General features: G+C 51.0%; 1 protein-coding gene and 1 long non-coding RNA gene across 4 annotated transcripts in view; one reads left to right on the top strand and one right to left on the bottom strand.

Moving 5' to 3' along the window:
• Positions 1-2,465: 2,465 nt before the first annotated feature.
• Positions 2,466-17,783, bottom strand: LOC144951880 (uncharacterized). Of its 2 annotated transcripts, XR_013640542.1 has the most exons (5): positions 17,695-17,783; positions 14,834-14,985; positions 7,092-7,248; positions 6,614-6,730; positions 2,466-2,497 (listed from the first exon to the last, which is right to left on the bottom strand). It is a non-coding gene; the product is annotated as an uncharacterized LOC144951880 (long non-coding RNA). The 2 variants fall into 2 exon arrangements; XR_013640543.1 differs by lacking the exon at positions 17,695-17,783 and having other exon boundaries at positions 7,092-7,357; positions 14,834-14,901.
• The window catches only part of LOC144951843 (uncharacterized), a 102,441-nt gene continuing 91,143 nt past the window's right edge, over positions 6,542-17,839 (top strand). For both annotated transcript variants that reach the window (XM_078882181.1, XM_078882191.1), the window contains exons 1-3: positions 6,542-6,734; positions 14,789-14,999; positions 17,589-17,728. In XM_078882181.1, the coding sequence (XP_078738307.1) occupies positions 6,567-6,734; positions 14,789-14,999; positions 17,589-17,728 (519 nt within the window). In that variant the 5' untranslated portion in view covers positions 6,542-6,566. The remainder of the gene's footprint in view (positions 6,735-14,788; positions 15,000-17,588; positions 17,729-17,839) is intronic.

Raw genomic sequence — 17,839 nt, 5'->3', positions numbered from 1 at the left:
ACAGTAGTGACACAGTGAGTAGTGACACACAGTGAGTAGGGATACACATAGGGAGTAGTGACACAGTGAATACTGACACATTGAGTGTAAAGAGTGACAGTGATTAGTGACACACAGTGACTACTGACACACACAGTGAGTAGTGACACAGTACTGACATACAAAGTACTGACACAGTAGTGACACACAGTGAATATTGATACACATAGGGAGTAGTGACACAGTGAATACTGACACATTGAGTGTAAAGAGTGACAGTTAGTAGTGACACACATAGTGAGTAGTGACACACAAAGTGAGTAGTGACACAGTACTGACATACAAAGTACTGACACAGTAGTGACACACAGTGAATAGTGACACACATAGGCAGTAGTGGCACAGTAAGTAGTGACACTCGGAGTGAGTAGTGACACAGTGAGTGTACTCATTTTAGTGACACAGCAGTGACACAGTGAGTAGTGACACACAGTGAGAAGTGACAGTGAGTAGTGACAAAGTAGTTACAAAGTGAGTAGTGATACAGAATGAGAAGTGACACACATAGTGAGTAGTAACACAGTGAGTAGTGACACAGGGAGTAGTGACACACAAAGTAGTTACATAGTGAGTAGTGATACAGAATGAGTACTGACACACACATAGTGAGTAGTGACAAAGTGGGTAGTGACTGAATAGTAAAACAGAGTGAGTAGTGACACAGTGAGTACTGACACACAGTGAGTGTATTGACAGTGGCAGTGAGAATGCTGACAGTACTGTACTGACACAGTGACAGAATTAATGCGAGAGTACGGACATACAGAGTGAGTAGTGACACACAGAGTGAGTAGTGACACGCAGAGTGAGTGGTGACACAAGAGTGAGTAGTGACACACAGTGAGTGGTGACACACAGAGTGAGTGGTGACACACAGAGTGAGTAGTGACACACAGAGTGAGTGGTGACACACAGAGTGAGCAGTGACACAGAGTGAGTAGTGACACACAGAGTGAGTGGTGACACACAGAGTGAGTAGTGACACACAGTGAGTGGTGACACACAGAGTGAGTGGTGACACACAGAGTGAGCAGTGACACACAGAGTGAGTGGTGACACACAGAGTGAGTAGTGACACACAGAGTGAGTGGTGACACACAGAGTGAGCAGTGACACAGAGTGAGTGGTGACACACAGAGTGAGTAGTGACACACAGAGTGAGTGGTGACACACAGAGTGAGTAGTGACACACAGTGAGTGGTGACACACAGAGTGAGTGGTGACACACAGAGTGAGCAGTGACACACAGAGTGAGTGGTGACACACAGAGTAGTGACACACAGAGTGAGTGGTGACACACAGAGTGAGCAGTGACACAGAGTGAGTGGTGACACACAGAGTGAGTAGTGACACACAGAGTGAGTGGTGACACACAGAGTGAGTAGTGACACACAGTGAGTGGTGACACACAGAGTGAGTGGTGACACACAGAGTGAGTAGTGACACACAGAGTGAGTGGTGACACACACAGAGTGAGCGGTGACACACAGAGTGAGTAGTGACACGCAGAGTGAGTGGTGACACAGAGTGAGTAGTGACACACAGTGAGTGGTGACACACAGTGTGAGTGGTGACACACAGGGTGAGTGGTGACACACAGAGTGAGTGGTGACACAGAGTGAGTAGTGGCACACAGTGAGTGGTGACACACACAGTGAATAGTAACAGAGTGAGTGGTGACACACACAGAGTGAGTGGTGACACACACAGAGTGAGTGGTGACACAGAGTGAGTAGTGACACACAGTGAGTGGTGACACACAGTGTGAGTGGTGACACACAGGGTGAGTGGTGACACACAGAGTGAGTAGTGACACACAGAGTGAGTGGTGACACAGTGAGTAGTGGCACACAGGGTGAGTGGTGACACACAGAGTGAGTAGTGACACACAGAGTGAGTGGTGACACAGAGTGAGTAGTGGCACACAGTGAGTGGTGACACACACAGTGAATAGTAACAGAGTGAGTGGTGACACACACAGAGTGAGTAGTGACACACAGTGAGTGGTGACACACACAGTGAATAGTAACAGAGTGAGTGGTGACACACACAGAGTGAGTAGTGACACACAGTGAGTGGTGACACACCACAGTGTTGTGTTTACGACCGCCACGTACCCCGTGTGCTCGCTGTGCCATGTTCCTCAAGGGCCGTGAGCGCCTTCTCTGGGACGCTGCTGCTGCTGCTGTTGTTGTAGCTGCTGCTGCTGTTGTAGCTGCTGTTGTAGCTGCTGCTGTTGTTGTAGCTGCTATTGTTGTTGTTGTAGCTGCTGCTGTTGTTGTTGTAGCTGTTGTTGTTGTAGCTGCTGCTGTTGTTGTAGCTGCTGCTGCTGTTGTTGTTGTAGCTGCTATTGTTGTTGTTGTAGCTGCTGCTGTTGTTGTAGCTGTTGTTGTTGTAGCTGCTGCTGTTGTTGTAGCTGCTGTTGTTGTAGCTGCTATTGTTGTTGTTGTATCTGCTGCTGGCTACGCGTGACGACATCCGCCGTGTCACAAATCAACATCGACTTACACAGCGAGAGAGCTCACACACAGCCTGACTACTTACTCACAGTGAGAGTACTCACTCAGAGTGCCCCAGTACTTACACAGCGAGTACTGCCACACAGTGAGTGTACTGATAGTGCTTACTGTCAGTGAGTAGTGGAACAGTGTGAGGGTAATGACAGTGTGAGTACTGACACACAGGGACAGTGGGACTAATGACACACACGGTGAGTACTGACACAGTGATAGTACTGGCACACAGTAAGAGTACTGACACAAGTGACACTGATGAATGGCACAGTGAGAGTACTGACACAGTGAGGTCTGACATTCAACGTGACACGGTGAGTAATGACACAGTAGTAAGAGTCCTGACAGTGCTTACTGACACACAGTGAGTACTGGCACAGCGTGCTCACTGACACACAGTGAGTACTGGCACTGTGAGCATTGACACAGTGAGTACTGGCAGTGTGAGCACTGACACACAGTAAGTACTGACATGCAGTGAGCGAAGTGAACCACGGTGTGAGCACCGACACGGCATGACGGTAGTGACACAGAGCTGGCACACAGCGAGTAGTGACACAGCGAGTAGTGACACAGAGTAGTGACACACAGCGAGTAGTGGCACACAGCGAGTAGTGACACACAGCGAGTAGTGACACAGAGTAGTGACACAGAGTAGTGACACACAGCGAGTAGTGACACACAGCGAGTGGTGACACACAGCGAGTGGTGACACACAGCGAGTGGTGACACACAGCGAGTGTAGCAGTCGTAGTAGTCGCGGCGCGTGCGTCGTAGTCACCGGTAGCGGCGTGGCGCACGCAGCGCGCTGCCTGGAGCAGTGACACCACGTGGTGGTGGTGGTGGCCTCGTCACCACTGCGCAGCGCAGGGGCTGCCGCGGTGCACTTGGAACGACCACTGGGGAATTATCCTCACAACAACAACCACTCACAACAACCACTCACAACAACAACCACTCACAACAACAACAACAACCACTCACAACAACAACCACTCACAACAACAACTACTCACAACAACAACCACTCACAACAACAACCACTCACAACAACAACTACTCACAACAACAACCACTCACAACAACAATCTCTCAACAAACACTCAACGACTCGTCTCACTCTCTCGATCCACTCTGCCGATCCACTCTCTCCCTCTACTCGACTCACCTTCACCACTGAGCAGCTCACCCCTCCCATCTCATTCAGCCCCCTCCTCCACCCCTTCTTCTCTCCTCCCTTTCACTCAACACTCACCTCTTACTCAGCCACTCACCACCCCTCACTCACCACCCCTCACTCACCACCCCTCACTCACCACCCCTCACTCACCACCCCTCACTCACCACCCCTCACTCACCACCCCTCACTCACCACCCCCTCACTCGCTACCTCACTCACCGTGCAGTGTCCACTCACTCATCTCCACTTTCTCTTCATTCGTGGACGTTCATGGACACGCAACCAAAAACAAAGATCCCCCGTGTAGCCTCAACAGGCCAACGGTAACATCCACTCACAACAATAACCACTCACAACGGCAATTCACAACAAGTCATCACAACAACAACCAATCACAACAACAATAACCACTCACTACAACAATAACCACTCCCAACAACAATAACCACTCACTACAACAATAACCACTCACAACAACAAATACTCACAACAACAAACAACCAATAACGACAGCAATTCACAACAACAACCACCCAGTACAACAACAACCACCCACTTTAACAACAACCACTCACAACAACCACCCACAACACCAACCACTCACAACCACCCACAACAACACCACAACCACTCACAACAACAACCACTCGCAACAACAACCACTCGCAACAACAACCACTCACAACAATAACCACTCGCAACAACAACCACTCACAACAATAACCACTCACGACAAAAACAACCAATCACAACTACTCACTACAACAACAAACACTTCTCACAACAACAGCCAATCACAACAACCACTCACAATGATAAAAACCACCACTCACAACAACAAGAACTCGTAACATGTCACAATAACAACTCACACCAACAACCACTCACAACACCCACTCACAACAACAGGCACTCACAACATGCACTCATAACATCTCACAACACTACAACCACTCACAACAACCATAACAACCACTCACAACAACCATAACAACCACTCACAACAACAACCACTGACAACAACTACTCAACTCACTCTTCTCTCCCATTCACTCTCTCTCTTGATCCATTCTCTCCTGACCCTCACCACGAAACTCAACTCCCTCACCACTGAGCAGCTCACCCCTCCCATCTCATTCAGCCCCCTCCTCCACCCCTTCTTCTCTCCTCCCTTTCACTCAACACTCACCTCTTACTCAGCCACTCACCACCCCTCACCACCCCTCACTCACCACCCCCTCACTCACCACCCCCTCACTCACCACCCCTCACTCACCACCCCTCACTCACCACCCCTCACTCACCACCCCTCACTCACCACCCCCTCACCCGCTACCTCACTCACCGTGCAGTGTCCACTCACTCCACACTCACATCTTACTCGGCCACTCACCACCCCTCACTCACCACCCCCTCACTCACCACCCCTCACCCACTACCTCACTCACCACCTCCACTTCCTCTTCATTCATGGACACGTGAACAAAGACAAAGGTCCCCCGTGTAGCCTCAGCAGGCCTTTGGGGCAAGTGCTGTTGGCGATCACCGATGAAGGGCGGCACTTTGCACAATGTGGTGGGTGGCCAGCACCACGCCCGACCGCCTTTGTCTCCCTAGAGGCGATGTTTACACTTCACATCAGGTACACATTTCAAGCTGAGTCGACCTAGGGGAAGCTCATGACCGGTTTAGATAATCGCCACTGGTGGTGGCCGTGAGCGGGAATCGAATTTGGGTCGTCGGGTTCACAGCGCAGCTGCAGCCACCATTACCTAACTACTACAACTACCACTACTACCACAACAACCACTACCTAACTACTATAACTACAACCACTACCACCACCACCATTACCTAACTACTATAACTACCACTACAACCACTACCACAACCACCACTACCTAACTACTATAACTACAACCACTACCACAACCACCACTACCTAACTACTATAACTACCACTACAACCACTACCACCACCACTACCTAACTACTATAACTACCACTACAACCACTACCACAACCACCACTACCTAACTACTATAACTACCACTACAACCACTACCACCACCACCATTACCTAACTACTATAACTACCACTACAACCACTACCACCACCACCATTACCTAACTACTATAACTACCACTACAACCACTACCACAACCACCATTACCTAACTACTATAACTACCACTACAACCACTACCACAACCACCACTACCTAACTACTATAACTACAACCACTACCACAACCACCATTACCTAACTACTATAACTACCACTACAACCACTACCACAACCACCATTACCTAACTACTATAACTACCACTACAACCACTACCACAACCACCACTACCTAACTACTATAACTACCACTACAACCACAACCACCACCACCACTACCTAACTACTATAACTACCACTACAACCACTACCACAACTACCTAACTACTATAACTACCACTACAACCACTACCACCACTACCTAACTACTATAACTACCACTACAACCACCATCACCAACAGCAGCCGCGTCTCGGGCCGGGCTCCGCTGGCGAGGCGCAGGGAGCGGGCGGAGTTAAGGGGGTGAGGGTGGTGAGGGGGTGAGGGTGGTGAGGGTGGTGAGGGGGTGAGGGGGTGAGGGTGGTGAGGGGGTGAGGGTGGTGAGGGGGTGAGGGTGGTGAGGGTGGTGAGGAGGTGAGGGTGGTGAGAGAGCGCGGCCTGGGGGTCGAGTTGACGGAGCAGCGGGTGAGGGGTTGGACAGCAGCAGGCGGTGACGACGGGGAGGCGACAGTACACGTGGTGTGTGTGTGTACGTGGTGTGTGTGTACACGATGTGTGTGTGCGCGCGCGGTGTGTGTGTGTGGTGGAGTGGAGGGACCTCTGAGTCTGATTCTCCTCTCTCTCTGGTCACAGGTCAGACCTTCGTGGACTGTGGAGGCCTCAAGTTCCTGCTGAGCCTGCTCAAGCACCACGCCTGCCAGGGCCTCATGCTGCGCTTTGTGAGTCTCGCGGAGAGGGGGGGGGGAGACAGAGCGAGTTAGAGACAGAGAGGGTTATAGACATGACTGCACGTTATTGACGTCCTAACAGACGAACCTTACAGCTCACAATGAGGGAGACAGACTTAGAAGACAAACGCCCACGTCGAGTGGGAGCATCCTCAGGGTGTCTTGTCGAGGTGCTTGTAGAATCGCCAGTGTGAGTCCTGCTGGATCAGCACGCTGTGTGTGCACTCTGTGTACATTATTGTGTTTCTGCTTCTGCTGCGTGTGCCGTGTTGTTGTTCGCGTCTCGCGTAGCAAGTCCGTCCTGCGCCGTGCGTTGTTGCCGTGTCGTGTGTGCACTGAGCGTCTCACCCGCCTCTACTACGAGTTGTCACTTGGGGGTCGCGACTTCAGCTGCGGCAGCGATCTCGCGTGCGGTCCCTTCTTCCTCCTCCTCCCGCTTGTGCCGCTCCTCCTCCTCTATCCGCTCCTCCTGCTCTGGCGCGATGAGCTTCAGCCGCGTGCCAATCTGGCGGAGCCGTAGACACGAGACCACGTGGCGGTGCAGAGTGGCGCGCCGTCTCACACAGTGGAGACGCTCGCACCGGGGGCGCCACCATGCTGGTGGCCTGCTGCTGCTGGACGTTTCGAGAGAGAGGCAGAGAGAGTTGGAGAGTGAGTTAGAGAACGAGGTAGAGAGAGAGAGGTAGCGAGTGGGTGAGTTCGTGACAGGGTATCACTGTACCACTGTCTGTGTGTGAGAGATGTGTGGAGCGGTAGTGCAGTGGCTAGCGCACTGCACTACGAACCCGGCGACCCGGGTTCAAGTCCCAGTCACGGCCAACACCAGTGACGATTATAGAAGCCGGTCCTGGGCCTCCCCTAGGTTGACTCAGCCTCAAAAGAGCAGCTGGTGCAGAGTGTGAACATCGCCACTAGGGGGACAAAGGCGACCGGGTGTGGTGCGGGTCAATCGTCTCCTCGTGTGCCGTGCCGGCACTCATAGTTGCTCGCTTACAGCACTTGCCACGACAATACGTTAAGACTATACAGGGGATCTTTGTCTTTGTATGTATGAGGGTGTGGGTGAGTGTGTGAGAGTGTGTGAGAGTTGGCACAGTAGGGGGCACAGATGGTGCATCTGCCACTCGCCAGTCAAGCCGGCGAGCCTTCGACAGTGGACGTGGCCTTAGGGTGCACCTCGCCTGGCACCAGCACCGTAGTGACGTCACCGCCACTTAGCGGCGACTGGCGGCTGTTGTTGTGCGAGAGTGGGGATGTGTGAGTAGAACAGAGAGGGTGTAAGAGTGAGAATGAGTGAGTTGGTGTGAGTGAGTGAGGTAGTGTGAATTTGTGAGTGAATGAGGGAGCATGAGTGATGGTGAGTGGGAGTGAGGGTGAGAGAGGGGTGAGTGTGAGTGAGTTAGTGAGCAAGTGTGAGAGTGTTGTGAGTGATTAAGTGAATGAGAGGATGTGAGTGTGTGAGTGGTGGTGAGTGTGAATTGGTGAGTGAGTGTGAGTGGTGGTGAGTGTGAGTGGTGGTGAGTGTGAGTAGGGGTGAGTGGTGGTGAGTGTGAGTGGTGGTCAGTGTGAGTGGTGGTCAGTGTGAGTGGTGGTGAGTGTGAGTGAGTGTGAGTAGGGGTGTACGTGAATGAGAGGATGTGAGTGTGTGAGTGGTGGTGAGTGTGAGTGGTGGTGAGTGTGAGTGAGTGTGGTGCCGTGCTGGCCTCCATCGGTGCTCACGCACAGCGCCTGCCCTCACAGTCTGTTCAGGCTACACGGGGGATCTTGTTGTCGTGAGGGAGAGTGAGGGAATAACTGAGTGTGTGATAGTGACTGTGTCTATATGGGTATGAGTGTGTGTGTGTATTTAAGAGTGAGGAGCGGTGGTGCAGCGGTTAGCTCACTGCACCACGAACCCAGGGATCCCGGTTTGATTCCCGCTCACGGCCAACGCCAGTGACGATTATCTGAACCGGTCCTGGGCCTCCTCTAGGTCCACTCAGCCTCAAACGAGTGTCCGGTGCGGTGTGTAAACATCACCACAAGGGAGACAAAGGCGACCGGGGCTGATGCCGGCCACCCACCACCTTGTGCGCCGTGCCGGCCTTCATAGGCGCCGCTCGCTAACAGCTCTTGCCCCGACAGCCTGCTAAGGCTATCCGGGCGACCTTTGTCTTTGTGCGTGAGCGTGCGGGTGAGAGGGAGCGAGGCAGAGTGACGGTGAGTGAGTGACAGTGAGTGAGTGACAGTGAGTGAGTGTGAGTGAGTGACAGTGAGTGAGTGACAGTGAGTGAGTGGCAGTGAGTGACAGTGAGTGAGTGACAGTGAGTGAGTGAGTAACAGTGAGTGAGTGACAGTGAGTGAGTGACAGTGAGTGAGTGACAGTAAGTAACAGTGAGTGACAGTGAGTGAGTGAGTGAGTGAGTGGCAGTGAGTGAGTGACAGTGAGTGACAGTGAGTGAGTGGCAGTGAGTGGCAGTGAGTGAGTGACAGTGAGTGAGTGACAGTGAGTGAGTGACAGTGGGTGACAGTGAGTGAGTGGCAGTGAGTGACAGTGAGTGAGTGGCAGTGAGTGACAGTGAGTGGCAGTGAGTGAGTGACAATGAGTGAGTGGCAGTGAGTGACAGTGAGTGAGTGACAGTGAGTGACAGTGAGTGAGTGGCAGTGAGTGGCAGTGAGTGGCAGTGAGTGACAGTGAGTGAGTAACAGTGAGTGACAGTGAGTGACAGTGAGTGAGTGAGTGGCAGTGAGTGAGTGAGTGGCAGTGAGTGGCAGTGAGTGACAGTGAGTGAGTGAGTGGCAGTGAGTGAGTGACAGTGAGTGACAGTGAGTGACTGTGAGTGAGTGATAGTGAGTGAGTGACAGTGAGTGAGTGACAGTGAGTGAGTGACAGTAAGTGACAGTGAGTGAGTAACAGTGAGTGACAGTGAGTGAGTGGCAGTGAGTGACAGTGAGGGAGTGACAGTGAGTGAGTGGCAGTGAGTGACAGTGAGTGGCAGTGAGTGAGTGGCAGTGAGTGACAGTGAGTGAGTGACAGTGAGTGACAGTGAGTGAGTGGCAGTGAGTGACAGTGAGTGAGTGGCAGTGAGTGGCAGTGAGTGGCAGTGAGTGACAGTGAGTGAGTAACAGTGAGTGACAGTGAGTGACAGTGAGTGAGTGAGTGGCAGTGAGTGACAGTGAGTGAGTGAGTGAGTGAGTGGCAGTGAGTGAGTGACAGTGAGTGACTGTGAGTGAGTGATAGTGAGTGAGTGACAGTGGGTGAGTGAGTGGCAGTGAGTGACAGTGGGTGACAGTGAGTGGCTGTGAGTGAGTGACAGTGAGTGGCAGTGAATGAGTGGCAGTGAGTGGCAGTGAGTGAGTGATGGTGAGTGAGTGACAGTGGGTGACAGTGGGTGACAGTGAGTGACAGTGAGTAACAGTCAGTGAGTGACAGTGAATGACAGTGGGTGACAGTGAGTGGCAGTGAGTGAGTGACAGTGTCTGTGAGTTCATCTGAGTGAGAGTGAATGAGAGTGGGTGATTGAGAGTGTGAATGAGTGAGAATAAGTGGTAGTGTGATTTAGTGAATGAGTGGAGAGTGAGTGAGAAGGCGAATCCTTCAATGAGTGCCAGTGAGTTAGAGCTTGGTGAGTGTGAGTTAGTTCATCATCCATTGACTACCAAGTGTCAGTCAGTTACTAGCGGTAACTAGCCCATGTAGCAACAAGTATTAGTTGCTGTCCCATGTAGCATCACATACTGTAGTAGTCGGTGACTAAGCCATACAGCACCAAGTGTCATTCAGTTACTAGCCCCTGTAGCAACAAGTGACAGTGAGTGACAGTGAACGAGTGATAGTGAGTGAGTGACAGTGAGTGATAGTGAGTGAGTAACAGTGAGTGACAGTGAGTGAGTGAGTGACAGTGAGTGGCAGTGAGTGAGTGACAGTGAGTGAGTGACAGTGAGTGAGTGACAGTGAGTGACAGTGAGTGAGTGACAGTGAGTGACAGTGAGCGACAGTGAGTGAGTGAGTGACAGTGAGTGAATGACAGTGAGTGACGGTGAGTGAGTGACAGTGAGTGAGTGACAGTGAGTGACAGTGAGTGGCAGTGAGTGAGTGACAGTGAGTGACGGTGAGTGAGTGACAGTGAGTGAGTGACAGTGAGTGACAGTGAGTGACAGTGAGTGAGTGACAGTGAGTGAGTGACAGTGAGTGACGGTGAGTGAGTGACAGTGAGTGAGTGACAGTGAGTGAATGACAGTGAGTGACGGTGAGTGAGTGACAGTGAGTGAGTGACAGTGAGTGACAGTGAGTGGCAGTGAGTGAGTGACAGTGAGTGAGTGACAGTGAGTGACGGTGAGTGAGTGACAGTGAGTGAGTGACAGTGAGTGACAGTGAGTGAGTGGCAGTGAGTGACAGTGAGTGACAGTGAGTGAGTGACAGTGAGTGACAGTGAGTGAGTGACAGTGAGTGAGTGACAGTGAGTGACAGTGAGTGACAGTGAGTGAGTGACAGTGAGTGACAGTGAGCGAGTGACAGTGAGTGAGTGACAGTGAGTGACAGTGAGTGACAGTGAGTGAGTGACAGTGAGTGACAGTGAGTGAGTGACAGTGAGTGACAGTGAGCGAGTGACAGTGAGTGACAGTGAGTGAGTGACAGTGAGTGAGTGACAGTGAGTGAGTGACAGTGAGTGACAGTAAGTGACAGTGAGTGAGTGACAGTGAGTGACAGTGAGTGAGTGACAGTGAGTGAGCACCAGTGAGTGAGTGACAGTGAGTGAGTGGCAGTGAGTGAGTGACAGTGAGTGAGTGACAGTGAGTGACAGTGAGTGACATTGAGTGAGTGACAGTGTCTGTGAGTTCAACTGAGTGAGAGTGATTGAGAGTGTGAATGAGTGAGAATGAGTGGTAGTGTGATTTAGTGAATGAGTGGAGAGTGAGTGAGAAGGCGAATCCTTCAATGAGTGCCAGTGAGTTAGAGCTTGGTGAGTGTGAGTTAGTTCATCATCCATTGATTACCAAGTGTCAGTCAGTGACTAGCCCCTGTAGCAACAAGTGTCAGTGAGTGACAGTGAACGAGTGACAGTGAGTGACTGAGTGAGTGACAGTGAGTGATAGTGAGTGAGTGACAGTGAGCGACAGTGAGTGACAGTGAGTGAGCGAGAGTGAGTGACAGTGAGTGACAGTGAGTGAGTAACAGTGAGTGACAGTGAGTGAGTAACAGTGAGTGAGTGACAGTGAGTGACTGAGTGAGTGACAGTGAGTGACAGTGAGTGAGTGACAGTGAGTGACAGTGAGTGAGCGACAGTGAGTGAGTGACAGTGAGTGACTGAGTGAGTGACAGTGAGTGACAGTGAGTGAGTGACAGTGAGTGACAGCGAGTGACAGTGAGTGAGTGACAGTGAGTGACAGTGACAGTGAGTGACAGTGAGTGAGTGAGTGACAGTGAGTGAGTGACAGTGAGTGAGCGACAGTGAGTGACGGTGAGTGACGGTGAGTGAGTGACAGTGAGTAACAGTGAGTGACAGCGAGTGAGTGACTGAGTGAGTGACAGTGAGTGACAGTGAGTGACAGTGAGTGAGTGACAGTGAGTGACAGTAAGTGAGTGACAGTGAGTGACAGTGATTGACAGTGAGTGAGTGACAGTGAGTGAGTGACAGTGAGTGACAGTGAGTGAGTGACAGTGAGTGAGTGACAGTGAGTGACAGTGAGTGAGTGACAGTGAGTGACAGATAGTGAGTGACAAATAGTGAGTGACAGTGAGTGGGTGACAGTGAGTGACAGTGAGTGAGTGACAGTGAGTGACAGTGAGTGAGTGACAGTGAGTGACAGTGAGTGAGTGACAGTGAGTGAGTGACAGTGAGTGACAGTGATTGAGTGACAGTGAGTGACAGTCAGTGAGTGACAGTGAGTGAGTGACAGTGGGTGATTGACAGTGAGTGACAGTGGGTGACAGTGAGTGACAGTGATTGAGTGACAGTGAGTGACCGTGAGTGAGTGACAGTGATTGAGTGACAGTGAGTGACAGTGAGTTGCAGTGAGTGGCAGTGAGTGAGTGACAGTGAGTTGCAGTGAGTGAGTGACAGTGACAGATAGTGAGTGAGAATGAGTGACAGATAGTGAGTGACAGTGAGTGACAGTGAGTGAGTGACAGTAAGTGTGAGTGAGTGACAGTGAGTGACAGTGAGTGAGTGACAGTGAGTGGCAGTGAGTGAGTGACAGTGAGTGACAGTGAGTGAGTGACAGTGAGTGAGTGACAGTGAGTGACAGTGTCTGTGAGAGTGAATGAGTGGGTGATTGAGAGTGTGAATGAGTGAGAATGAGTGGTAGTGTGATTTAGTGAATGAGTGGAGAGTGAGTGAGAAGGCGAATCCTTCAATGAGTGCCAGTGAGTTAGAGCTTGGTGAGTGTGAGTTAGTTCATCATCCATTGATTACCAAGTGTCAGTCAGTTACTAGCCCCTGTAGCAACAAGTGTCAGTGAGTGACAGTGAACGAGTGATAGTGAGTGACAGTGAGTGATAGCAAGTGAGTGACAGTGAGTGACAGTGAAGGGGTGACAGTGAGTGAGTGACAGTGAGTGACAGTGAGTGAGTGACAGTGAGTGACAGTGAGTGAGTGGCAGTGAGTGACAGTGAGTGAGTGACAGTAAGTGACAGTGAGTGAGTGGCAGTGAGTGAGCGACAGTGAGTGACAGTGAGTGAGTGACAGTGAGTGACAGTGAGTGAGTGACAGTGAGGGACAGTGAGTGAGTGACAGTGAGTGACAGTGAGTGGCAGTGAGTGAGTGACAGTGAGTGACAGTGAGTGAGTGACAGTGAGGGACAGTGAGTGAGTGACAGTGAGGGAGTGAGTGAGTGACAGTGAGTGACAGTGAGTGACAGTGAATGAGTGACAGTGAGTGACAGTGAGTGGCAGTGAGTGACAGTGAGTGACAGTGAGTGACAGTGAGGGACAGTGAGTGAGTGACAGTGAGGGACAGTGGGTGAGTGACAGTGAGTGACAGTGAGTGACAGTGAGTGAGTGACAGTGAGGGACAGTGAGTGAGTGACAGTGAGTGACAGTGAGTGGCAGTGAGTGAGTGACAGTGAGTGACAGTGAGTGAGTGACAGTGAGTGACTGTGAGTGAGTGAGAGTGAGAGTGAGTGACAGTGAGTGAGTGACAGTGAGTGACAGTGAGTGGCAGTGAGTGAGTGACAGTGAGTGACAGTGAGTGAGTGACAGTGAGTGACAGTGAGTGAGTGACAGTGAGTGGGTGACAGTGAGTGACTGAGTGAGTGACAGTGAGTGACAGTGAGTGAGTGACAGTGTCTGTGAGTTCAACTGAGTGAGAGTGATTGAGAGTGTGAATGAGTGAGAATGAGTGGTAGTGTGATTTAGTGAATGAGTGGAGAGTGAGTGAGAAGGCGAATCCTTCTGAGTGGGCAGCTGAGTGTGAAGCTGAGTGGCATGCTGAGTGGGCAGCTGAGTGGGAAGCTGAGTGGGATGCTGAGTGGGCAGCTGAGTGGGAAGCTGAGTGGGAAGCTGAGTGGGAAGCTGAGTGGGATGCTGAGTGGGAAGCTGAGTGGGCAGCTGAGTGGGCAGCTGAGTGGGCAGCTGTACAGAGCTCCGAGGGATCCCTGACAGAGCCAGAGGCAGGCCCCAGCCTGGCGCTGCGCTGCACACCGCACGACGCTCATCGTCGTCACAGCAGCAGCAGGCGGTTGTTGTCACTTTTGCCGTGAACAGGAAACCCGCTTCCTCAGCGCGGTTCTCAGCGTCGCTTGCGCCGTTTGTCGCCATCGATCCGCGCTGCTGCGTCGCATCAGGATGCGGTTTGTGTTGCGGTTCGTCACTTTTGTTACGTTGCATTGGAAACTCAAACTCACCTCCTTCGAGTATTGCCTGAAATTCGTTTGTTGCATCAACACGTGAGTTGTTTCAACAGGAACGACGTCTGTCCATCTCATTGTTTCTTATACAACCTGGCGACCTGGGTTCGATTCCCTTACATTTCATTGGTAGTAAAAAATGTATTTAATCCTATGCATTGACAAGTCCAATGTCGCTGTAGAATGAACCTGACGCTCGCTGTGGTGACTCGTTGCAGGAATCCAAAAACACGCTGAGGTTTGCGGTATCAACTCTGGCAAACCTGAGCGAAGAGCCGGAGCTGAAGTCGTGCTTCCACCAGGAGCTGGCGGCGGACGTGCTGGCCTGCTACCTGGACGTGCCCGACGCTCCCTGCAAGCTCTCCGCTCTGTTTGCCCTGGCCAGGGTCTCCACTGAGCAGGACCTGGACATCATCTGTAATGCACAGGGTGAGGAGGGGCGACACCAACTCAGAGAGGGACACTCACCGTGAGACCGCTGTGGAATCTGGGCTACGCGCTGTTTGGCCGCCTGTTGTATGAAGGGGACTGGGCTGAAATCCACACGTACGGAGAAACCTCGTCAAGGTGGTCTCGAGTACAGCAGCAACTCTGGGTTCTACTCCACAGTTGCGTATTTCGCAGCAGTGATCAATCCACTCTGAAGGAAGCCTCTCTAAGTCATCGCCATCCCCATGGTTCCGTGATGTAATAACATAATCAGCCTTGCCCCTGCACGTGAGCTGATTTCATTGCTCCATCTCCATCCTCTCAAACGCGTTCCATTCCTTGGTTACCACTTCGTCACTATTTTAACCATCGTCCATCATCCCCTCTAGACAGGACGTGTCCTGCCCAGGCCCAGTTACTTTTCTGAATTGTTTGAATGAGGCCATTAACCTGCATATGTTCTCAAATCCATGTTTTCCTCATTCTGTCTTTATTGTGTATGTGTCTATGCTTCTTTGTGCACTTTGTAGTTTGTTCTTCACAGTGATTTACATAAAACACAAATCACATGAATGCCCAACACTTATGAGATAAAGTGAATGAACCCATTTCTCCATCATCATACGTACTGGAATGATACGAACTTGTTTTACTCTTGCAGCAACTCTTGCAACCAGCCCCATGCACTGCAGCGTCTGTTTATATTTCTAATATTAATCAACTTCACCCGCTATAATCTGGTCTCCAGTTCACACGGTGTTGCTCAGCGTTGGCTTGGCTGAGCGGGAAGTGAGCGACCCGGCCGCGCGGAGAGGGAGGAGCAAGCGCTGGGGCTGTGGCCGAAGCCGCTCGGTTCGCTCTGTGGGCGCACAGCGCTACAGAGGCCCCGCCTTGTGAGCCGCCTGCTGTCTCAGAGCAGGGCCTCCACGTTGGACATCGTCTCAGCTGATGGCTTCTCTCTGTAGTACCTCGTGATTCGTGCTAGATGAATGCACTCTGACATGTGGTTGTCATATGGACGGTGCAGTAGAGGATCATTAGGAGGATGACGACGATGATGATGTACTGGACCAGGCGACTCCTCGCCGCTTTAATCAACGAATGCCGAGGGAGAAAGAGGAGAGGAACAGGCACTGACTCGGTGACATCTCCCGTCGTGAACAACCAACGCAGTGCATAGGCAGCGCACACATGGCCTGGCCAAACGTGACTCTGTAAACAATTGCCTCATAAAATAACCAAGCTTCAAATGTACAAATACGTATACTCTGAGCGAGCATATGGATGTGGCTCCCTAGGATGATGTAGCTATGAATCACAGATCCCTACCTGCACCTGCCCTGCCAGCGCTACTCAACGGGCTGACAGGCACTCAAGTACAATATCTCACTCTTGCATTACAATATTATCGTGTCCTACACAAGCCCACTTTTCTTCTTTAACCTCTCTCATCATTGCGTTCCTCTGTCTCGTAATGTAATTCCAAGCATGCATCTCATCAAGATTCTTTTTACAATTTTCAGGTTTGTGTTTCCTTTTTATTTTAATGATGGATTAACATTTTTTCAGTGAGACGGTGATTTCTTCATCGATATTTATCTAATTGTTTCTGAAATCCAATTTTCATTAAATATTTTTAAATGTCATTGTGGATAACGTGAGCGGCAGCGGGACATCATGCCTGACTGCCCTTTCTATGTTTATGTTGCTTTTTTTTCCATCCAATATCAGTATGGCCGTTCCATTTTTGTAAATGGTTTTATTATTTATAAATATTTTAAATGTTTATTTATGCCGGGGTTTGTGAGCGCATGAAGGACTGCATTATTGTCAATGTATTTTATGGTCTACAAGGGTTATGCACAATGTAAATTGAAGTTCATGGTATTTTCAAGAATATCATTAATATTATGCATGTGGTTCATAGTATAGAAACCTTTTCTAAATGCTGCTTGTTCTCATGGCTGGCAAACCTCTAATATATTTGTCAATTTGTTCCCAATTAACTTTGCAAACAAGTTATATATGTTCTATAAAAAGCTGATGCGTAGTTTCTGAAATCAGCCTTTACACTTTTGAAGAGAAGAATGATTAATGCATCATTCAATGATTGCTGTATTCATTTTTGTAGAGACATTTACTCAACCAGTCTACAGATTTTATTTAAACAAGTATAATAATAACATGCCATACCCCTGACCCAGTCACATGACCCCCCCCGCTTGCTGAGGGCCCTGCCAGGCTGCGTGCTCAGCTCGAGGCGCTGCCGCTCTCTCGCTGTGCTGGTGCCGGGAGGCCCCAGCCAGGGCAGAGAGCCCCGCGGCAGTAGCAGCAGCAGCGGAGCCGCTCAGTTGGCGGGCCGGCAGCACGAGGCCCCACACAAGCGGAGACTTTGTGTTCTGCTGTGTGCTGCTGTGTGTTGTGCGTGTACTGTGTGTGTGTGTGCTGCTGTATTTGTCCTGCTGTGTGCTTTCCTGCATGTGTATGTTGTGTGCTGTGCTTACTGTGTATGCTTTATGCTGTGTACGCTGCTGCATGTGATGCTAAGTGTAATGCTAAGTGTGCTGCTATGTGCTGCTGCTGCTGCAGGAGCCATCTCCCTGCTGACGGACATGGTGAACCGGCCCTCATACAAGGACTACACGGCGCTGGAGAACCTCCTGTACCCTGCCGCGGGGCTGGTGAAGATTCTCACCCTGGTCTCCATCACGGCCGGCATCCGCAGGAAGGTGAGGAGGCCTCGCGCTCCATGCCGCTGCCTCCTGGCCAGGCGACAGCGGCCGCTGTGCCGATGGCGCCAGGGGAGAGCCACGTGGGGCAGCAGCGTGGCGCTTGTAGAG

Source organism: Lampetra fluviatilis, chromosome 3 (assembly GCF_964198595.1).
Source record: "Lampetra fluviatilis chromosome 3, kcLamFluv1.1, whole genome shotgun sequence".
Classification (NCBI taxonomy): domain Eukaryota; kingdom Metazoa; phylum Chordata; class Hyperoartia; order Petromyzontiformes; family Petromyzontidae; genus Lampetra; species Lampetra fluviatilis.
The sequence above is the reverse complement of the archived record's forward strand: the minus strand, read 5'-3'. Positions and strand labels throughout refer to the sequence as shown.